Genomic DNA, 23,785 nt, shown 5'->3' on the forward strand with positions numbered 1-23,785 from the left:
AACTATTTATTTATAACATTGTTAAGATATTGATTTGATGTAGAAGTGATATGAAAATGTTGTAATTGAAAAAAAAAACATGGGATAAATTCATCAAAACATTTTGTATTTTTCCACATTTTTCATCTTCAACAATTGAAAGTTCCTCTTTAGAAAATTCAAACTACCACACCTTTATGTTGTATTTGTTTCAATTGAAGTATTATTTAAGGGAGAGAAAAAGACATACATGTTTGTTTCTATTCAATATTCAAGAAGAGTGATTTATGAAGATGCTATGAATAAAAATGCTATGATTGAAAAAAATATGAGATAGATAATAAAAATATTTTATACTTTTTCACATGTTTTATCTTTACTTTTCCACATGTTTTATCTTCTTCAAGTGAAAGTTTCTCTTTGAAAAAGCTAAATCTACTATAAAGATGCCATGATTGAAAAAAAATATGGGATAGATATAGCAAAACAATTTACACTTTTCCACATGCTTCATCTTTAACAATTGAATTGAAAGTTTCTCTTTGGAAAATCCAAATCTACTATGAAAATGATATGATTGAAAAAAATATATGGAAAAGATATGTCAAAACATTTTATACTTCTCCACATGTTTCATCTTCAACAATTGAAAGTTCTTTGAAAAATCAAAATCTATCACACCTTGTGTTTGTTTCAATTAAAGTACAAGGAAAAGAAAAGACACATATTTAATATGTTTGTTTTTATTCGTGAGGAGTAATTAGAGAGGATGGGTTGAGAAGCACCCAAAGTGATCTTGTATGTTTGTCCTTCTTTTAGTTCACTTTAAAAATGTACAATTTCTTAGTGATAGAGAAAATGAGTTATAACTTGTTGGTAGGGTTGGGCAAACTGCCCTATAGTGTACTGCACTATTAAAATCTATAGATAACTATAAACTATTTCAACAGAACTACACTAAACTAAAAAATAGTTTAGATAACTGGAACTATTTTTTAGTTCACTCATATTGCAGTACAGTTCAGTTTGCATCAAAAATACTCTTCTTCATATGTTTCCCTTTCACGTTTAGTAATGGAAACACACAAATGCAGTGGCCAATTTATGCGACTTCGAGCTAACGGTGCAGAAACAACTCACAAAACTCTTCAATCTAATAATTCATCAAATCAAATTACCCATTGTCTTCTTTCAATCTTCTCGATTCTCTTTCTACTACAACATATGTATGTGCATGTCAATAATCTATTTAATGTAAATGATTCACCATCAAAATACAAAAAAAAAATATTTCTTACCAAGGGAATAACAACATTATGCAATGAGCATTCCATAAAGAATCTGTCCTTGTTTCTTCAGTCATTTATAAACGATAGCAATTGACTACATCACTACTGTAATGTAAGTTGAAGAATATATGATAAATAAACAACAGTTTCAACCAAGTAAAATGAAACATCTTAGTTAAATCAATTGCTACTTCGACAAGATTAACAAAAGTACTTGGATGAGATGATAACAACATGGTTAAATTTGTTCTCTTAAGTAATCCACTTGCTAACTAGCAGATTCTACACCGTCCTCCCTGTTTTCTTGGAAACATTTTTTGCTCTGATAAAGCTTTAACAGTTGAGACGATTCCTCCTTAAAACGCATCACAAAACTTTTAAGAAACAACTCTTCAGAAACACCAAACGAGGTATACAACCTGGCACTCTTCTCTCTCAAACCTTTATCTTAGAAGGGTCGAACCCCATTTCCTTAACTTCATCAATAGTCTCCCTCAAGTTAGTAGACAAGAATATAGAGGGCCTCCCTCTGAACAAATAGCCGATACCGGAGTCCTTGACTCCAACATCAAACAACATGTCCACATTTTGCGCTCCAACGTTATATCGAAGGAAAGGTCTACTATAGAAAACACAATCAATGGTTTTCTGGTCAGATTGGAGGAACCTTCTCACCAATTCGAAGGAGGGGATCACGTTGTTCTTGAGGCTGGATGCGAGGATTCTGGGGCACCTATTAACGAGGCGAACGATATCAGAAGCAGAAGCACCTTTTGAGCGTAAAAATTGGAACTTTGGCGAAAGCCTCTCGTCAGCGTTGCATATGAGTATGTTGGGTATGCTTTTGACGATGTTGTTGATGTAAGCGTGGGTGAATCCATTTCTGTTGAAGAAAGCGATGACTGAGTCGGACTTTTGAGGGGGTATCGAAGCTAACGTGCTTGAAAACCTTGAGAGCGGTTTGTGGTAAGAAGCCAAAGGTGTCTATTTAATGTAAATTGACGCTGGAGCGAAAAGAGAGCCGATGAGGAAACCCTAAAGGGCTAATCGAGGAAGACGGGCAACAGTGGGATGGGCGACGACGGGATGGGCAGCGGTAGGAAGGAAGAGGGCAACAACAAAATCTGTGTGAAGCGCAATAGTGATAAAGAGAGAGGTTCTGATGGAGAAAGGATGAAGAGATGCATGCATTAACTAGTTAACTAGTTAACAATACTAAAATTATTAAGTTTCAGTTTTTTTAATCTAAACTGTAAAATAATTTAATTAGTTTTTAGTAAAAACAGTTTAGTCTTTTTTATAAAATAATATAGTTAACTGCAGTTCAAGTTCAGTTTGATCAACTATGCCCACCCCTAGTTAACTGCAATTCAAGTTGCCCATCCCTACTTCTTGGTGCCTTAAACATGTTTTGAATTTAATAATAATAATAATAATAAAAAAATTAATCACCTACAATTTATAACAACTTATTTTTTATGAATTACATTTCATTTTAATATAATTTTATCAATTTTAACTTTTCCTATTTTAAATAATAACCTTTGTTTCCTTTTAACTTAATTTACATTAATTATATTTTATTTTAAATTACTTTTATGATAAAAAGTAACATGATAACTATTCAATTTTATTAACTAAAATATATTTTTTTAATTTATTAATTCCATCACATCATTCACTAATTTTTATAAATTTTTCTTTTATGTCTCTTTTTTCTTATCATTTTCCCCTTAATCCAAACAACCTTACTTTTATCTTTGTTTTTTCCTTGAAATCCACTCTTCCAAAATTTATATTAGAAAACAAAACAGCCTTATGAAAATACAATTAAAGACACAAATTTAACTTATGTGCAAATATTATTGCAAGCATAAGGGAAGACTCAAATAAACATTTATACAGATATGAAAGATTTATTATCCACTTTAAGAAAAAAAAATTCTCAAAGAATATATAAACTTTATTTTAATTTTAATTGTGTTAATAGAATACTTTTTAGTTGATTAATTATTTCAGCTGTGTTCTAAATGTTTGAAAGAATGTTTTTATATTTGAACAAGTATTTTGGTTATTGAAAGTTGATAAGTTATATATATATATATATATATATATATATATATATATATATATATATATATATATATTAAAAAGTATTCATGTAGTGTAATTGATTTAATGACAAACATTTCATGTTAGAAAGTTAACAAAAACAACAATAAATAACGAAAAATCTACTATAATATACATGTGATAATAATTTGTTATGAAACTAATTGTAGTTAACGAAATAATAATTGCAAAGAATTAGTTACTAATTTGCGAGCCAATAATTATTAGTTACATTGAAAGGGATGAATTATAGATAATGAAACCATTGAGAGAATAATTACGGATTTGTGGCAAAAGCACAATGGTGAATAGAATGAGAGGTATAAAACTTTCTCATTTCAATTAAAAAGAAATTGAACCATGAATTAATCACAATTTTCTACATAACAAAAAAGATTATACATCTTGCTAATTAACTAATTAGATTTATTAATGACATACTCCTTGAGTATCTATAACTATTTTTTCCATTTTTGTACCCAATATTTAATAAATGTTAATTTAGTTATATGAATATTTTTATAATAAGAGTGTTATGATATAATTATTAGAATAAAGTATTTAGAAATTTATTAAGATATGAAAATATGAAATTTGAGTGTGAATAGATTTGGTTGATAGGTGTGATGGGATATTTTGGGGACAGGCATTGGTCATTGTTGAATTTGGTTGAATGAGAAAGATCTGAGGGTGACGTGGCCTTCTCTCTATCTCTACCCAACTATCCACTCTCTCTCTCTTCCATGCTCTTGCGCTTTTCCTCTTCCCTTTCCACGTCCTTTTCTCCGCTATGCCACGCCCCGTGCGCACTGCCCAGTCCGGCGCACATTAGTCACCCTTTTTTTAATCGCTTTTCTCCAAATAAACAAAGCTGAGGTTACCATGCTTCGTTTCGCCGACTCCTCTCACCCAATTATAACCAACCATCGTTTCCTTCCACTCTTTTGCGCCTTTTGCTAACGTGCGCCGTCAGAACGGTGCCCCTTGATCTTCCTCGGTTTTGTTGGATTGCTGGGTGAGTGAGTGAGCTTTTGATTTGATGATGGTTTTGGTTGGCAAGTTGCGTTGCGGAAATGGAGGGGTCTGGTTGTGAGAGTTCTCTAGCGTCGTCGATTTTATGTCAGGGTAGTGGGTGAGTGAGTGTGTGATTTTGTTTTTTTTTTTTAAATTGATATTTTGAGTTGGATATGGAGTCTGGTGAGGAGATTAATTTGAATATAGAAAGTGGTGGTGGAAATAATGGGAAGAGTGGTGATGGGTTCATTGATAGAAGTAAGGTGCGGATTTTGTTGTGCGATAACGATTCCAGGAGTTCTCAAGAGGTCTTCACGCTTCTTTTGAGGTGTTCTTATCAGGGTATGTACGGAGACTCACCTCAACTCAATCCCTTTTATAATTTCTTTGTTTTTTTCTTTTGGTCCTTTTTTTTTTCTACTTAGTTGTTGTTTGTGTGCTATCTTTGCTTGCTGTGATTATGTTTATGTCATCTTTCAAATTCCGAAGAAAAAAGTGTTATTTTTGGAGTTTCTTGTGAAAAGTATTAATTTGAATATGTTGCTAGAAAAAAACAGTACTTTGGAATGGGATTTTGTTGGCGAGTCGGCAGCACTTTGAAAGGATGAGTTAGTCAAACTTGAATTTCACTTTTGATATGTGCCAGTGTTGGATTTCAATGAATAGTTGAAATAATCATTTTTTGTATTTCTCTTTTGATACTCATTTGTTGAAGATGTATAAATGTCAAAGATAAGGGCAATTTCAGCCTGACATTTTATATATATAAACCTCTTGATTCTCTGTGCTACACAGTGACTTTAGTAAAGTCGCCGAGACAGGTAATTGACGCGCTGAATGCAGAGGGGCAACATATAGATATCATACTGGCTGAACTTGACCTTCCAACAAAGAAGGGCATGAAGATGTTGAAGTACATAGCACGGGATAAAGAGTTTCGCAGAATCCCTGTTATAAGTAAGCTCTGGTTCTTTATATTGCTAAGAAACCAGTGAAACTCTTGAATTTAAGCAAATTATTTTGTGCTCATCAATGTTTTGAATATTTTGTTTTTATAAGTGATGTCCGCACAAGATGAGGTATCCGTTGTTGTTAAGTGCTTGAGACTTGGAGCTGCTGACTATCTAGTAAAGCCCTTACGTACTAATGAACTATTAAATTTGTGGACGCACATGTGGAGACGGAGGCGCATGGTTCGTATTGGTCAACTTCATGTTTTTGGATGTTCCCCATTTTTTGTATTTTTAAGTTTTATTAGTTTTCAACCTGTTGTCTGTAAAATCTGGGCAGTATAAAATGGATGAAGATTTGACTCACCACTGTTTTTTGCTGTCAACTTTTACCATCATATCATAGTCACTAGTTTTGGAAAATTAGGTTGTCGAGATTTAAGCCTCACATGAACCACAGTTTGAATGATACGATATAATACGTAATTTTTTTGATATATTAGATGAGTTAGATATATCAGTAGTTTTGACTTTTTTTTCTTGTTAAGTTTTGAGGTTGATCTTGCCAATCTAAGTTCTACCAAAAGTTTTCTAAGTTTTAGCTAGTCAGTTTGCATTATTTTGAAAATAAAACCATTTACCTAATTTTGTATATGCTTAAGCTTTGTAGAAGCCACATTGCATGCCAATTATCGGGCTACCTCATCTGTGCAGCAGTTTATGTGCAAAGCCAAACAACTTTATGTCTGCTACCATCACACAGATATCAATTTTAGTTGATAATTTCGTTTTTGCATTGCATTAAGTTATAGATACATGAATTTGTCAGATAATTTGGATTTTGGAAAGAAGGGACCTTGAGTTAACAGGAGGCTTGATGTAGAAACAATTTGCATAGATGATGAATTAACCATAAAATATGCATGGGATATAGAATGTTAGGGCTGCCCCTCCACTTTACCTAGCGTGATTCTGCTCTTTGCGTGCATGAACTTTTCTCTTGATTTTCCAATTCATGTTTAGACCTACCCAATTTGAAATTGAAATTGAAATTTTATATCTTTGCTTGCAGCTTGGACTTGTAGAGAAGAACATCTTGAATTATGAGTTTGATCTTGTAGCATCAGATCCCAGTGATGCCAATACAAACAGTACCACCTTGTTCTCTGATGACACAGATGACAAGTCCAAGAGAAGCAACAATCCAGAGGTGGGATTGTCAGTCCAACAAGAGCAAGAGGTGAGTGGTAAAGTATTTAAATAATGCAATAATTCAACCAACATGGTCACCAATCAATAAATTTGTACATCATGGTAAACTTTGAAATTAAGTTTATCCATGAAGGGGTAATTTTTATTCGACTTTGACAATAACATGCTTCTAAGTCTTCATATCACTATTCAATGTTAAGGTAACATGAAGGCTGATGCCACTGTAGAGAATGAATTATAAACGGGAAAGCATAGGTAAAATAAATTGTTGATTGTGGAGCAAAGGCAATGACTATGTTCATAGGAACTCAAACAATGAATCAGATTCAAGTTGTAAATAAATTAATTCCCTAAAACCAATTTTAAGTAGCATTGTCATGGAAATTATAAACAAAACCTGGAAGTTTATGAAGTGATACTTTGAAAAGTATTATTTTCATATAAATTGAAGATATAAAATCCAGTCTTTACCAAACTATCTAATTTTTTTCAGTGGTTATTCCTTGACATTTAGTATTTGTGTGTCTCCTCCACACAGATCGAAAGTTACTCCTGTAGTGCAGAAAAGGGATACTGGTTATCTTCAAGTGTAAATGGGTTTAGATGTAGCATTTTTCTATTACCTTTTATCAGTCAGATATAAGCTGACATCATTAAAGAGTGTTTAAGCCATGAGTAGACATTATTATGTAGCTACTAATAAATTCAAATCGCAAGTGTTGTAGTATGTGGTTATTTATGCATATAATTTACTTTTTCAGTCTACTATTGCTGCTGTTGAGAAACCTCTAGATGCTCATGCATCAGAACACGGGCCTGAAGTTGATGGATTTCATGATCATCGAACAGGTGTGCTTCTTTTCTTTGTTTGACCTTTTTCAATAGCCATAAGTTATTTATTATTTTTTGCTATAAAAGTAAAGTTATATAGTGTAGCGCCAACTACTTCTAAGTATGATTGTAGGAACTTGTTTTGAAATCACTTGTTCTTTACTTGCCTTTTATAGCTCGATACTTTTTAATATCTTAATGATTTAATCTGAATTGGAATTTGAGTTGTTGTGGTTGAAATTTTTTGTGGCACATACCCATTTCAGTTTATCGTTTTCTCTCTGATTTGTTGTAATTTTGTAGCACATTTTTCATCTGGTCCGAAGAAGAGTGAACTAAGGATAGGGGAGTCATCAGCCTTTTTCACGTATGTCAAAGCATCTATACTGAAGAGCAATTTTGAAGGGGTTGTTAACGTAGACAACCATGGTGCTGCACATGTGAGGATGGAAGTTATGCATCAAGCATGTGCTCAACAAGGGGTTAATGACCTTCAAACACGTGAAAATGGAGAGACTTGTGAAAGTCAATCGCAAGATGACTTACCAAGCAGCAGTAGTATACCTGATTCTCTCTCTATGGAAAGGTCTTGTACTCCGCCTGCATCAGTGGAAGTTTCCCCGCAAAAGCACAAGGAAGCAAATTTCCATCAGGGTGTGATGCATCCAAGAAATGGGACTCATTGTTCTGAGCATGAAGTATCTGGCATGTCTTCCCAACATACTTATCCATATTATATTTCAGGAGTTGTTAATCATGTCATGATGCCTTCGTCTGCACAAATGTATCACCAGAAGAATATGCAGGACCTACAGAATCATCCTAGTGCAGCTATGATTGCTCAATACAGTCATCTTCCCCAAGGTGGTCCTCACGGACCAGGGATGACATCTTTCCCATACTACCCAATGAGTATATGCTTACAACCTGGTCAGGTTTCTCAACCCCATTCATGGCCATCATTTGGCAGCTCAAGTTCATCAGAAGCAAAATTAAGTAAAGTTGACAGGAGAGAAGCAGCACTGATGAAGTTCAGACAGAAAAGGAAAGAGCGCTGCTTTGACAAGAAAATTAGGTATGTTAACCGGAAACGACTTGCTGAAAGACGGCCTCGAGTGAGGGGACAGTTTGTCAGAAAATTAAACAGTGCCAATGTTGATCTCAATGGACAGCCTGCATCAATTGACTATGATGAAGATGATGAAGAGGATGAAGATGACCAGGGAGCAAGAGATTCTTCTCCTGAGGATGCTTGAGCATGTCAAAATTACTACTTTTACTTGACAAAATGAAGGGTTAAATCCATTTCTTCCTTCACTGATATTGCATTGTCAAAAGGATTCCTTACTTTTGCGGAAAGTTCTGACCAAAGCATAAAATTATTAGCATGAGCATGTGCACGTGCTCTCATGTATCTGGGGTGTTCATCCAATATGTACCCTCATCTTTTACAGTTGAAACAAGCTCTTGCCTTTGCATTAGCAGCTCACTGAATGATCCATCCTTCTGACCTATTTCTGAAGGTATTACCTCCTGCTGGTTAATGTCCACTGCGGCTGAGAGTATCATGCTTACTTTTTATTGAAACAGTTACAAGCAGCTTGTTCCTGCTTATTTTATGGAGAAATGTCATGACATTTTAAAAAGTTGACCTGAGAAATGAGTTATTTGTTTAACATTTTACTTTTATAATTTCACAAGCATACCAAACACTTCACCCCCTAAATTTCGTTGTACATTTTTTTTTTCTCTGGGGATGATAAATCAATTTTCCGCCATGGCAAAATTTTAGTTACTTTTGGTCTTTTGTCGTATTTTTAAAATTTATCTTGACTTTGTATCCTTTAAAGCAGCTATTTGAGTAATTCAAAACTTTAACTTTTAAAATTTGAGTAATTTTGTCGACATAAAATAACATGGTCAGTATTTTATATTGTATGGTGATTGTTAAAAGCATTTTGTAGTGAAGGATTATCGATCCAAATTTGAAATTACCATTATTTATTTAATAATATATATAATAAAACATAAATAAGAAATTGTATATAAATATTTTGACAAATGGGAGAATGAGTGAAGGAATATGTGTTTGTGATTGATTGTAGCAAATGGCTCCGAATCCAACTACTCTTTTCTCCGATGTCAATTAGTAATTAATTGGGTAACCAATCAGAAATATTAATTAATGAGTTTGAACATGACAACTCTGAGCAATCGCAGGGCTCCAGCAAGAAGATAATAAGACCACAGAACCCATCACTTTCTCTTAGATAATATGAATGACTTACCGAAACAAGCTTTATGAAAGGTTTTAAAAAACATTCTGAATAAAATATTTTAAAAAGTTCTAATTTTTAGACATATTTTAAATGATTTCAGAATTTTATTTCGTAATTAAATTTTTTAATATAGAATGATTAAATTGAACTAGTTAAAATTTAGTTTCATATACTATCCAGAGAAATACTTTTCCAAAATATTTTGGGAATCTTTAATCCATTTTTTTAATATATTCCAGTTGTATCAGTCTCAATTCAAAAAATCCAAATATTAAAAAGCAATTAAAAATATTTCAAAAACTAAATTAAAAAATGTCAAATACTTTATGTAAGACCCTCGAAAATAACGTACGCTGGAGTACGCGTGGCAGCTGGAGAACGAGACACCTCAACAACGTACGTGGCAACCGCAGAGCGTGACACTTCACCTACGGACGCCAGGTGTCACGCTGCATGGAATCTGGAGTAAGGAGCTCAGTGCAGTTTGCGTGTTACTCTAAGAACGCGACACTTCAACAACGGACGCCAGGTGTCATGCCGAGGGGAGTCAGAAACCAGTTAGTGGAAAACAAGTGTCGGCTGAAGAGGGGACGTTCGTCCTCGACTGTGGAGCAAAATTTTGAATCTCAGAAAAGTCTACTCCACTCTCTGCATTTACTTTCTTCCTTACCAAAACTCTGACCTTTCTTCTTCTCCACCTTCTCTCTAGAAAACTCCCTCCCTCTCTCTACTGTTACTCACCCATTTCTTCTCCGTTCAACATTCAGAACCATAAGAACGTTCCCTGCGTCGTGAGCTTTATCCTGGACCGAACAGCTCCAGATTCTGAAACCGGTAAGTCTCTCGACTTAGACGCTCGTTTCTGGATGACATGCGAAACTAAGATTCAGTTGCATGCAAGGGTATAAACTAAGTTCTCTGAATTTTCTTTTGGGTTAGACTTAGTTGAAGAACGTAAGAAAAATCGTGGAGGGTAGAAAGCCATAGTTGGTCGAGTCAAAATCACACTCTTAGGACGTTCACTTCTGATCCAGGTAAGGGAAGCTTATTAAATTTAATTCTTGAGTTATACTGTGATGCATGACTGTTATGTGAGTTATACTGTGTCGGATGCATGTTCTGTGAATTTTATTGAGTACGATCTATGGTATCAGATTTTACTATATCGAGTACCATTGTTAATACAGGTCGACCATCTGTGTCGACCGACAGTGTCGAGTACCCTTGTTAATACAGATCCTCCATCTGTGTCGACCAACCATGTTGATCACCCATGATAACACAGATCATCCATCTGTGTTGACTAACCATGTCGAGCACCCATTGTTAATACAGGTCATACATCTGTGTAGACCGATTGTGTCGAGCACCCTTATTAATACAGGTTGTCCATCTGTGTCGAGCACCCTTCTTAATATAGGTCGTCCATCTGGGTCGACCGACCGTGTCGAGCACCCGTGTTAATACAGATCGTCCATCTATCTGGTAGTCGGTATCCCTTTATTTTGGAACGAGGTAAATTCTTCGGTCTCGTTCTTCACGTTTGTCCTCGTTGTGAAGAGGGCTGAACGTTCGTGATTTTATGTACTTGGACTGAAAGACAAAAATGAAAATAAGAGTGAAAGATTATAAATGCCGAACATTATATGAGGTGAAACTATGGTTGTGGAATTTGGACGAGCGTTCCGTGGAGGAACGACTCTATGATTTGAATATGAGAAGTGGTATAGTATGACTATGGTAAATCTGCTGATGGCAGTTCATCCTGATGTTCCGTGAGTGCTCGTCCTCAAGTAGAGGGGAGTAGGTCATGTGTGGGAACGGCAGGAGGTCCTAGTCCTTCTGAGTACTTTGGACTGATAGGGCTAACCTCGGGTGGCAGCTGTCGAGTGTTTATCAGTTACTACATCACCCGGGTGCATGAACGCCTGCAGATACATAGATTCATACAGTCTCCGGACGGTCAGTCTAGTATCAGGAATTGTTTGAGTTAAGGGGTTGATTTAATTATATGTTGTGAAATATTCGATATGTTTGATGTATTATGAAATGAATGATTTTCATTGAATTAAATTCAATAAGCTTACCCTGTGTTCCTTCCTTGTGTTGTCGTTTGTACCCGTACGTCCGTCATGTCTGTGCAATGATCATCCGTGTGGGTGTGAGCAGACGGAGAGGCGTCGCTTGAAGAAGCACTGGAAGAAGAAAATTTGGAGGACGCTAATCTGGTCGAAGCAGAGGTTAAAGTCGAGCCCTAGAACGCTCGTTAAGTTGTAGTTTTTATTTTCTGTAGCTTTTGGACGTTCGGTTAAAGTTTGTAAAACCGGTCGTCTTTAAACTTTGAAATACTGCTGTATGGTATTTTATCTCTGTACGTAAGCACGTTCGGTTTTGGATTTTTTTTTATTATTAGTGTAAGACTGCATGTTTTAACTGTTAATTGTAATTAATTCTAATTTATGGTACTATATTTTGGGATGTTACACTTTATATAACTAAATATTTAACCTTATGGAATATTGATTCCTCCAAAAAATTTGAATCATTCATCCTTATCTTGAATCGGTAGAATGCAATGAAAATGTTTGGTAGGATGGAATTGAGATATAATAAAAAAAAAAGGATTTGGCTATAAAGGACGTGCCCCTCTACAGGAGTCAAATCCAAAAAAAAAAAATGAAGCTGTTTTGCAACTTTAAAAAGTCATGTAAAATCTTTCTGTAACGTTAGCGACAGTAATTTGCTATGCCATTTCTGTTCTCTTTATCTTTGGCATAGTGAAGATATCATAAAACGAAAAGAATAATGATGAATCACAGGAATGTGTAATGGTACTATTGTCATTATCTCAAATGAAAGAATTTTTCATGTAATAAGAAATTTTAATGAGAACCGTTGCTGAAATATAAAATGATTATAACTGCAACGACCATAGCTGTCAATAAGGAGCCTACAATCCATCTGTTCCTGCTCATCCTTCTTGACATGGCTGACAAAATCTTCTTGCTTTTGCTGATGTTATCATCCACCCCATTGAGCTGAAACGAGAAACGATTAATATTCTACTCTTCAGAACTTATCAGAAGTAAGGTTTTGGGAAACAAGATCTGACTGGCCTGAGGTCAGATGGATTCGATATAGGGAAAACATTTTTAAAAAGTGAAGTGTTTATAAGTGCATCTGCTAGTTGACCTGACCATCAAATGCTAAGTGGTGGAACTTACTGTCTTATGGGCATGGAGTAGGGATTGTCGCTGTAGATGCAAATCTTGGAGGATAGAGACACCAAGCTCCTCAGTCTCCAGCATTGTTTTTCTGCTATCCTTTATTCTATCAGAAGACTGATTAAGTCTTTCAGTAGACATCAGAAGTCTTCCCTTTTGATCATTTGATACCTGTCCTAGCATCCATAAGTAGCTATTAGAATGCAAAATAAATGAAAAGAAGGTAATGTATCATCTATCGATGCACTATAGTACATAAGAAACGTTGTACTGAGATGGAGGTGAAAGAAATTTCAGATGTCAAAATCCAAAGTTGAGATTCAAAATATCTAAACATCATACAATGTTTCTGGCTCTTTCCAACCCTAGAATACCCACAAGACTTCAGTAATTTAGTGCTATATAAATGTGGGTATTACGGCTTGGAGGCCCACATACTTGGCCAACTTTGGCTTGAAGGCAATTCACCACGTTAACTTCCAAAAAGCCATTTCTAACAACGAAAATTACCAGCCAAATCCAGTCTCAAATCTCTCAGTTCAAAATTAATTACATTGACACGTTTCAATATCTGAGGAAGGGATGTATAAGAGAGATACCGCCAGTGTATCAGCACTTCCTGATTCCAACAAGTCATCTCTAGCAGCGAAACTGACATTAGATGTTGTAACTCTCTTAACTTCGGTCTTCAAATTGGTTAAATCAGTTTTGTATTCCCTTAACTTGGCAAGAAGAGTTGTCTTCATACTAGGCTGCAAACTCCTAGCCTCAAGGTCCATTTTCCGAATCTGAAAATATTCAAGGAAGAATTATAATTGAGCAAAACATCAGGAGGAGGAAGAGAAGATAAGTTTATACCAATGTTTCAGCATCATCTAATCCAGCTTTTATATCAGAAATTTTCTGCTTCTTTTGTTCTGGGGCACACAAGGTAACCAGCAAACATTAGACAGAGAAAGCTACGTCCTTATCCATTTTTTTTTTGCGTTCGTGTATGTTGTGGGATGGGAGTTGATAAAAGATTACATCCTTAACAAAAAGCTTAAGCCTCTTCAGCAGAAATTATACGAATAAAATAATTTATCAGAAGGAAGGTCTCTTCATCATGCATTCCCCCATAGCAAGCCTTTGATGCAAGTTTAAGTTTCATACAACACGCTTATAGTTGCGTCTGCTAAAATTAGCAAAACGGAAATTTTAAAGGACAAAACATAGGAAGCGTTTTTCAGATGTTTTTTGGCGTTGTTCTCTAAAAAAAATGGAGCCCAACTCGTTATTCAATGCCAACTTTAAATGTCCACTTTTATTGTGCGAGTTACCAGTGTGAAACTCCAATTTTAATTAGAAAACAGAACTAAAAAGCATCTAAAGAACTTCATTTAAGTTTTTTCCAATTTTAAAATCATATAAAAACATTACATCCAACAGTTCCAGTATTCATGAAATCAACTTTCAAAGAGAAGCATTTAATAATCTTATAGTAATGCAGTGATCATGAAAATTAAAACTCCATCATCCTATTCGATAAGTAATAACAGAAGGTTTAGTTACTCAATTTTAATCATGTTCATGGAGACCTAAAGCACAGAACAATATAAATATATTTTGTATTAAAGTGTAATGCAAATTCTAGAAGAATGTAGAAGCTCCTTAGATAGAAGAATTGAAATGTAATACAAGTTATAGAATATTCTAGAAAAACCTAAGATAGGAAGAAAAATCAAGAATATTCTACATAGGTAAAAATCTAGAACATTCCACATAAGTTGTGGCTAGTATGTTCTAGAATAATCTATGGGTCTATAAATACCCATGAACTCTACCATTTGCAAGATGTAGCCAACATCTACCATTTGTATGTAGCCAACATCTATCATTTGTATGAACCAACATCTACTACAACTAAAGACAACTACAACACTTCTTCCAACTACTACTTCTACATTCAACTATCTCTACATTTTCTCTATCATCAACTATTCCTTTCACAACCTCAAAATACTAACAGTGGTACCAGAGCTACGTTCGGTCATCTACTGGGCGTAGATAAAATTTTCAACTACCTCAAACAAAACTATAACTCATTCTACTACTCCCAAATATATTCTCAACAATGGCTACTACTAATCAAACATAATCAATTCCAGTACCTATTTTCAAAGGAGAAAGTTATGATTTTTGGAGTGTCAAAATGAAGACATTCTTCCGCTCTCAAGATTTATGGGATATCATAGAAGAGGGATTCACTATTCCAGAAGACACCTCTACTCTTACTGCAGCTCAAAAGAAGGAGTTGAAAGAAAACAAGCAGAAGGATTCAAGGGCTTTATTTGTTCTTCAACAAGCAGTTGATGACACAATTTTTCCAAGGATAATTGGTGCCACAAGTGCAAAACAAGCTTGGAACACAATACAAGAGGAGTTTCAAGGAAGTGACGAGGTACGCAATATTAAACTTCATTCTCTAAGACGAGAGTTTGAATTATTAAGAATGAAAGAATTTGAGACCATTAAAGACTACTATTCTAGAATAAAAGAAATAGTTAGTCAGATGAGAGCCTATGGGGAAAATATTCTTGACAAAAAGATCGTTGAGAAAATTTTAATTTCTATTCCCCAAAAGTATGATGCAATCGCAACCGCGATTGAACAAACAAAAGATTTGGCTACATTGTCAGTCACGCAACTAATGGGCTCTCTTGAAGCTTATGAACAAAGATTGAAAAGGCATGAAGAAGACTCGGTTGAAAATGCCTTTCAATCAAAACTAAAATTACGGTCTCAGAATAAAGAATATGAAGGAGATAAAAGTAGAGAAGAAATTTCTAGAAATAAAGAAAATCCTAGAAGCTTCTCTATGACTCGTCAAGAAAAATATCCTCCATGTGGCATATGTAAAAAGACAAGTCACTTGGAAAAAGATTGTTGGCATCATGGAAAACCTCAATGCCACTATTGCAAGAAATTTGGTCACATAGAAAAGTATTGTCGTAACAAAAATAAGCATCAAGCAAACTTTGCGGAAGAAGATAATCAAGAGAAACTCTTATTCTACGCCAATCAAGAATCTCCTAGTAGAGAAGGAAGTTGGTACTTGGATAGTGGATGCAGCAATCACATGGCGAAAGATCAAAGCATCTTCAAAGACATTGATAAATCTGTCAATGTCAAAGTTCGGCTAGGAAATGGCACCACAGTGGAGTCTCGAGGCAAAGGAACTGTCATGGTGGAGACAAAGAAAGGTACTAAATTCATCAAAGACGTTTTACTAGTTCCAAATCTTAAAGAAAATCTTTTAAGTATTGGCCAAATGATGGAGAATGGATATTCTCTTCATTTTGAGAAAGATACATGCAAAATTTATGACAATAAAATGATAGAAATTGGCCAAGTAAAAATGGGGAAGAGAAATAGAAGCTTTCCTATAAGCTTCAAACCTGGAACTAATATTGTCATGAAGGTAGAAGTTGATGACTCATGGCTTTGGCATAGGAGATTTGGCCACTTCAACACACATGCCTTAAAGCTTCTATATACGAAAAACATGATGAGAGATCTTCCATACTTGAAGGAGAATAATGAATCATGTGAAGGATGTCTCCTTGGAAAACAACATCGATTACCATTCTCGACAGACAAAGCATGGAGAGCAAAAGACTTATTGGAGTTGATTCATATCGATGTTTGCGGACCGATGAGAACACCTTCACATCATAACAACAGATATTTCATCCTCTTCATTGATGACTTCTCTAGAATGACATGGGTCTATTTCTTAAAGGCAAAGTCAGAAGTTTTTGGAGTATTCAAGAAATTCAAGGCCCTTGTTGAGAAGCAAAGTGGAAAACAGCTAAAAATACTTAGAAGTGATCGTGGCAAGGAGTACACATCTCGCGAGTTTGACAAATTCTGTGAAGATGAAGGCATAGAGCGACAACTTACAGTCGCATATACTCCACAACAAAATGGCGTGTCAGAGAGAAAGAATCGCACAGTTATGGAGATGGCAAGATCAATGCTGAAAGAGAAAAGTATGCCTAACACTTTTTGGGCTGAAGCAGTCTACACTGCAGTTTATATTCTAAACAGATGTCCAACTAAAGCAGTCCAAGACAAGACTCCTATTGAAGCTTGGAGTGGGAGAAAGCCATCGGCTAAACACCTACGAGTATTTGGGTCTATTTGCTACATACATGTTCCTGATCAAAGGAGGCACAAGCTTGAAGACAAAACTATACGAGGAATATTCTTGGGATATAGCACACAATCAAAAGGCTATCGAGTCTACAACCTACAAACGAAAAAGCTCATCATCAGTCGAGATGTTGAAGTTGACGAAAATGCTTCTTGGAATTGGGAAGAAGAAAAAGTTGTTAAAAGAAACATTTTACTTCCAGTGCAACAATCTCAAGAAGAAACTCAAGAAGAGGTAGAAAATTCAGGTATGCTCTCTCCACCTCCACAACAAGATTCTTCACCTGAATCTAGTCCAAGAAGAGTAAGATCTTTGGAAGACATGTATGAAACCTGCAATATGGCCATGATTGAACCTAACTGTTATGAAGAAGCATCAAAGCATGAACTATGGTCAAGGAAATGGAGGAAGAAGATCAAATTGAAGATATGTTACCAAGACAAAGATTTGAACTACTATGCACAATGTTTGGAGTTACCGAATTTGCATTAAGGAGGAGTATTAAAGTGTAATGCAAATTCTAGAAGAATGTAGAAGCTCCTTAGATAGAAGAATTGAAATGTAATACAAGTTATAGAATATTCTAGAAAAACCTAAGATAGGAAGAAAAATCAAGAATATTCTACATAGGTAAAAATCTAGAACATTCCACATAAGTTGTGGCTAGTATGTTCTAGAATAATCTATGGGTCTATAAATACCCATGAACTCTACCATTTGCAAGATGTAGCCAACATCTACCATTTGTATGTAGCCAACATCTATCATTTGTATGAACCAACATCTACTACAACTAAAGACAACTACAACACTTCTTCCAACTACTACTTCTACATTCAACTATCTCTACATTTTCTCTATCATCAACTATTCCTTTCACAACCTCAAAATACTAACAGTGGTACCAGAGCTACGTTCGGTCATCTACTGGGCGTAGATAAAATTTTCAACTACCTCAAACAAAACTATAACTCATTCTACTACTCCCAAATATATTCTCAACAATGGCTACTACTAATCAAACATCATCAATTCCAGTACCTATTTTCAAAGGAGAAAGTTATGATTTTTGGAGTGTCAAAATGAAGACATTCTTCCGCTCTCAAGATTTATGGGATATCATAGAAGAGGGATTCACTATTCCAGAAGACACCTCTACTCTTACTGCAGCTCAAAAGAAGGAGTTGAAAGAAAACAAGCAGAAGGATTCAAGGGCTTTATTTGTTCTTCAACAAGCAGTTGATGACACAATTTTTCCAAGGATAATTGGTGCCACAAGTGCAAAACAAGCTTGGAACACAATACAAGAGGAGTTTCAAGGAAGTGACGAGGTACGCAATATTAAACTTCATTCTCTAAGACGAGAGTTTGAATTATTAAGAATGAAAGAATTTGAGACCATTAAAGACTACTATTCTAGAATAAAAGAAATAGTTAGTCAGATGAGAGCCTATGGGGAAAATATTCTTGACAAAAAGATCGTTGAGAAAATTTTAATTTCTATTCCCCAAAAGTATGATGCAATCGCAACCGCGATTGAACAAACAAAAGATTTGGCTACATTGTCAGTCACGCAACTAATGGGCTCTCTTGAAGCTTATGAACAAAGATTGAAAAGGCATGAAGAAGACTCGGTTGAAAATGCCTTTCAATCAAAACTAAAATTACGGTCTCAGAATAAAGAATATGAAGGAGATAAAAGTAGAGAAGAAATTTCTAGAAATAAAGAAAATCCTAGAAGCTTCTCTATGACTCGTCAAGAAAAATATCCTCCATGTGGCATATGTAAAAAGACAAGTCACTTGGAAAAAGATTGTTGGCATCATGGAAAACCTCAATGCCACTATTGCAAGAAATTTGGTCACATAGAAAAGTATTGTCGTAACAAAAATAAGCATCAAGCAAACTTTGCGGAAGAAGATAATCAAGAGAAACTCTTATTCTACGCCAATCAAGAATCTCCTAGTAGAGAAGGAAGTTGGTACTTGGATAGTGGATGCAGCAATCACATGGCGAAAGATCAAAGCATCTTCAAAGACATTGATAAATCTGTCAATGTCAAAGTTCGGCTAGGAAATGGCACCACAGTGGAGTCTCGAGGCAAAGGAACTGTCATGGTGGAGACAAAGAAAGGTACTAAATTCATCAAAGACGTTTTACTAGTTCCAAATCTTAAAGAAAATCTTTTAAGTATTGGCCAAATGATGGAGAATGGATATTCTCTTCATTTTGAGAAAGATACATGCAAAATTTATGACAATAAAATGATAGAAATTGGCCAAGTAAAAATGGGGAAGAGAAATAGAAGCTTTCCTATAAGCTTCAAACCTGGAACTAATATTGTCATGAAGGTAGAAGTTGATGACTCATGGCTTTGGCATAGGAGATTTGGCCACTTCAACACACATGCCTTAAAGCTTCTATATACGAAAAACATGATGAGAGATCTTCCATACTTGAAGGAGAATAATGAATCATGTGAAGGATGTCTCCTTGGAAAACAACATCGATTACCATTCTCGACAGACAAAGCATGGAGAGCAAAAGACTTATTGGAGTTGATTCATATCGATGTTTGCGGACCGATGAGAACACCTTCACATCATAACAACAGATATTTCATCCTCTTCATTGATGACTTCTCTAGAATGACATGGGTCTATTTCTTAAAGGCAAAGTCAGAAGTTTTTGGAGTATTCAAGAAATTCAAGGCCCTTGTTGAGAAGCAAAGTGGAAAACAGCTAAAAATACTTAGAAGTGATCGTGGCAAGGAGTACACATCTCGCGAGTTTGACAAATTCTGTGAAGATGAAGGCATAGAGCGACAACTTACAGTCGCATATACTCCACAACAAAATGGCGTGTCAGAGAGAAAGAATCGCACAGTTATGGAGATGGCAAGATCAATGCTGAAAGAGAAAAGTATGCCTAACACTTTTTGGGCTGAAGCAGTCTACACTGCAGTTTATATTCTAAACAGATGTCCAACTAAAGCAGTCCAAGACAAGACTCCTATTGAAGCTTGGAGTGGGAGAAAGCCATCGGCTAAACACCTACGAGTATTTGGGTCTATTTGCTACATACATGTTCCTGATCAAAGGAGGCACAAGCTTGAAGACAAAACTATACGAGGAATATTCTTGGGATATAGCACACAATCAAAAGGCTATCGAGTCTACAACCTACAAACGAAAAAGCTCATCATCAGTCGAGATGTTGAAGTTGACGAAAATGCTTCTTGGAATTGGGAAGAAGAAAAAGTTGTTAAAAGAAACATTTTACTTCCAGTGCAACAATCTCAAGAAGAAACTCAAGAAGAGGTAGAAAATTCAGGTATGCTCTCTCCACCTCCACAACAAGATTCTTCACCTGAATCTAGTCCAAGAAGAGTAAGATCTTTGGAAGACATGTATGAAACCTGCAATATGGCCATGATTGAACCTAACTGTTATGAAGAAGCATCAAAGCATGAACTATGGTCAAGGAAATGGAGGAAGAAGATCAAATTGAAGATATGTTACCAAGACAAAGATTTGAACTACTATGCACAATGTTTGGAGTTACCGAATTTGCATTAAGGAGGAGTATTAAAGTGTAATGCAAATTCTAGAAGAATGTAGAAGCTCCTTAGATAGAAGAATTGAAATGTAATACAAGTTATAGAATATTCTAGAAAAACCTAAGATAGGAAGAAAAATCAAGAATATTCTACATAGGTAAAAATCTAGAACATTCCACATAAGTTGTGGCTAGTATGTTCTAGAATAATCTATGGGTCTATAAATACCCATGAACTCTACCATTTGCAAGATGTAGCCAACATCTACCATTTGTATGTAGCCAACATCTATCATTTGTATGAACCAACATCTACTACAACTAAAGACAACTACAACACTTCTTCCAACTACTACTTCTACATTCAACTATCTCTACATTTTCTCTATCATCAACTATTCCTTTCACAACCTCAAAATACTAACATTTTGTATAATGGTTGGAACACCCAAGTGCTCCAATATATATAGATATATATATTTTTCTGATGAAAAAAACTCATTTAATCTCAATACTTCTACTATCATTACAATTTAGTCCCTACACACAAGCTACTACTTTTAGTCCCCGAGCATACATTTTTTTTTGACTCATTTAGTTCATATAAACCTTTTAATCTGTAATCTGTTTTAATCCTTACAATTTTATATGTTAGGAACTAAAACGGATTAAGTGTATGTGTAAAACTAAAATAAGTAGTCTTTAGGTATAGATTCTAAAATGTAAAAATTGCCTATGTACGTAAAGGACAAAATAAGTAATTAACCATTGTATAGTATCCTGTCAGCTCAACTTGATCATTAGATGTTACAATGTTCTTCCCGTTCCTATATACGGCCTAAAAATCATTAGCCTCAACAATATTATAAGGGTGGAACTGAAGAGCTTGTGTGAAGAAAGAGTTTGATTGCATTAATTACCTCCATCAAGAGAGGAAGCCCCAGTGCATTGCCGCGAAAGATTCGCTGATAGTTCACAGTATTGTCGCTCGTACCCGTCAAATACCTGACTCATTGTTCCCAATTTCTCTACCCTACCTTCCCAATTCGAATCAATCAGATCCAATACAAGAATTAGAAACAACAACAGCAACAATAACTTAAACGTTAATTTCAAACACACGCACACATATATCTATGAAGAAACTTTTGTATATTTCCCCCCACAATTCCCATAAATATGTTTGTAACTTTTAAATTTTGCAAATAGAATCTCAGAAAACAACGAGCAATATGACGATACAAAGGAGATGGACGAGAAGTGTCGACGGAGGTTGACAAAAAAGCATACCGAAGAACGATCAGAGGTTTTGAGGATGTTGACTGGAGAGTTGCCGGATATTGACCGGAAGATAGCCGGAGATTGATCAGAGGAGAGGAGGCGGAGAAAGCAGCGGAGCTTGCGCAAATAAACCAACCAACCGAAGAAGAAGGATCAACGAGAGTTCGTTGGGCTTCACCGAACTTGTGAGTATTTACACATTTGCCATGAATTACTGGATTGACATTTCTGACGTGTTCTTTGAAGCCTATATTTTTTTCTAATATGTTTTTGTGCATGAAGTATTACATAAAATTAGAAAAACTTTGATTCCTGTTTTTTTAAAAGTATCGATTTTAGTCCTTATTTTTTAACAGTTTTAAAATAGTAGTAAAAGTTGACTTGATAATTATACAACTTGGTAAATCGTGAGCTTGGATTTTACATAGAACGTTACTCTATTCCAATGACCTCTCTGCTAACGGCTCGAAGAACTCGTAAACCTAGAACCAACAAATTAAATACTTTGCATACAATTCATAGCAACTTCAAACAGAAGCACACATAATTTGGGCATTATATATTTTAGAATTTGAGAAACAAACTAAGCAAAAAAACAGCTTTACCAGGAAAATTGCGTGCAACTTGAGCGACAAGATTCATAGCTGATTTTCCATAGCACTGCACAAGAAAAGATGCTTTAACCTCAAAGGTCCAATGCTAACAACGACAACCTCGAAGGCCAAAGCAGATTCTCTAATGTGAAGGACCTCTTCTAGGGCGATCTTGCAGAAGGGGTTCATCGACATTTTTACATTGCAGGTCCCCACCCCAATCTGCAAAGCGGCATCGTGTTGAGGCGAATTGAGAGCGGAGAACAAAAAGGTGAGCTTGTGAAAGAGTTTCTTACCTTGTGGAGGTTGACCCTGAATTTAACGGTGACCCTGAAAAAAAAATGCTAAATCGAAGACACTAAAGGGGCATTTAACGTATGTTATTTTAGTTTTTTAACGTCAGTTCCAGAATTGACGTTGGTTACTGTATGACCCGACATCTAAAAAGCTCTATAGACGTTGGTTACTACATGACCTTGACGTCTAAAGAGTTCCATGGACGCCAGACATTGCATTAACCGACGTCTACTGCAGCTCTTGTTTTTGGATAGCGTAGTAGTACCTTCTTCCCTTTGCTAGTTTCGTCATAGAAAAGGTTGCGTTTTTTGGATCTCTTATGGCATTTCAACCGAAAACCGAATCTAGATCCTCGCCTAGTTCCATTAAAACCGACAACGAAAACAAACGGTGACAATAGAACTAGGCAAAGACCGAAGTTCGGTTTTGGGTTTAAACGCTATAAGACATTCAAAAGATGCAAGTTTTTCTGAGGAAAATAGCAAAGGGAGAATATGGTACAACGCTACCAAAGACACGAGAAAAACTACACCAAAACACAACAAAAACTCCTTTTAATCGGTTCAAATGAAAGATAATCAACCAAAGACTAATATAATCGGAATAAAAGTACGTTTAAACAGTTCAAAAGAGACAAAAACGTACCTGAAAAGGCAATGCCGCAGAGAGAAAAGGCGAGAGAAGGAAGACGATGAAGTGCTCGTAACAACGGGTTTCATGTCTCATTTAACAGCAAACTAGACGTCGGCTCCCCAGGTGAACCGACGTCTATTCTAAACTAGACGTCGGGGCCCTCACTAATATGACGTCCAAAACAACTTTCATCAGGCCATTTAGACGTCGGTTGACGTGATCCGATGTCTGTACGGCGAAAAAAATAACTTTTCATCTACCTGTCAGACATATACACGTTCGTTAGGAGGGACACCGATATCTATAATCGAATATAGACGTCGGGGTGGCGGGATCAG

General features: G+C 35.5%; 2 protein-coding genes across 10 annotated transcripts; one reads left to right on the forward strand and one right to left on the reverse strand.

The window, feature by feature from the left end:
• Positions 1 to 4,048: 4,048 nt before the first annotated feature.
• Positions 4,049 to 9,047, forward strand: LOC108331881 (two-component response regulator-like APRR1). Its single transcript, XM_017566872.2, has 6 exons — positions 4,049 to 4,736; positions 5,190 to 5,351; positions 5,454 to 5,587; positions 6,417 to 6,584; positions 7,318 to 7,405; positions 7,691 to 9,047. The coding sequence occupies exons 1-6, from the start codon at positions 4,568 to 4,570 to the stop codon at positions 8,641 to 8,643; spliced, it is 1,674 nt and encodes a 557-aa protein (XP_017422361.1). The 5' UTR covers positions 4,049 to 4,567; the 3' UTR covers positions 8,644 to 9,047.
• A 3,347-nt stretch (positions 9,048 to 12,394) lies between these two features.
• LOC108330879 (vesicle transport v-SNARE 11) lies at positions 12,395 to 22,803 on the reverse strand. 9 transcript variants are annotated; one of them, XM_017565463.2, is made up of 7 exons: positions 22,674 to 22,799; positions 22,530 to 22,584; positions 21,564 to 21,680; positions 13,749 to 13,807; positions 13,490 to 13,678; positions 12,891 to 13,061; positions 12,395 to 12,704 (listed from the first exon to the last, which is right to left on the reverse strand). In XM_017565463.2, exons 1-7 carry the CDS (start codon positions 22,710 to 22,712, stop codon positions 12,549 to 12,551), a joined length of 786 nt encoding a protein of 261 aa, XP_017420952.1. In that variant the 5' UTR covers positions 22,713 to 22,799; the 3' UTR covers positions 12,395 to 12,548. The 9 variants fall into 9 exon arrangements, with proteins under 9 accessions (XP_017420952.1, XP_017420956.1, XP_052732978.1 ...); XM_017565467.2 differs by having other exon boundaries at positions 21,564 to 21,676; positions 22,530 to 22,803; XM_052877018.1 differs by lacking the exon at positions 21,564 to 21,680.
• Positions 22,804 to 23,785: the final 982 nt, after the last annotated feature.

Source organism: Vigna angularis, chromosome 4 (genome assembly GCF_016808095.1).
Source record: "Vigna angularis cultivar LongXiaoDou No.4 chromosome 4, ASM1680809v1, whole genome shotgun sequence".
Classification (NCBI taxonomy): domain Eukaryota; kingdom Viridiplantae; phylum Streptophyta; class Magnoliopsida; order Fabales; family Fabaceae; genus Vigna; species Vigna angularis.

Bases quoted from the DNA above. Each gene is read 5' to 3' on its own strand.
- LOC108330879 (XM_017565468.2), bottom strand. From the start codon at position 22,202: ATGCACAAAAACATATTAGAAAAAAATATAGGCTTCAAAGAACACGTC. The intron at 21,677-21,933 runs GTATGCTTTTTT...TTGGGAAGGTAG, and splicing joins AAACCTCTGATCGTTCTTCG to GGTAGAGAAATTGGGAACAA. The intron at 13,679-13,748 runs GTATAAACTTAT...GAATATTTTCAG, and splicing joins TAGATGATGCTGAAACATTG to ATTCGGAAAATGGACCTTGA.
- LOC108331881 (XM_017566872.2), top strand. From the start codon at position 4,568: ATGGAGTCTGGTGAGGAGATTAATTTGAATATAGAAAGTGGTGGTGGA. The intron at 5,352-5,453 runs GTAAGCTCTGGT...TGTTTTTATAAG, and splicing joins TCGCAGAATCCCTGTTATAA to TGATGTCCGCACAAGATGAG. The intron at 7,406-7,690 runs GTGTGCTTCTTT...GTAATTTTGTAG, and splicing joins ATTTCATGATCATCGAACAG to CACATTTTTCATCTGGTCCG.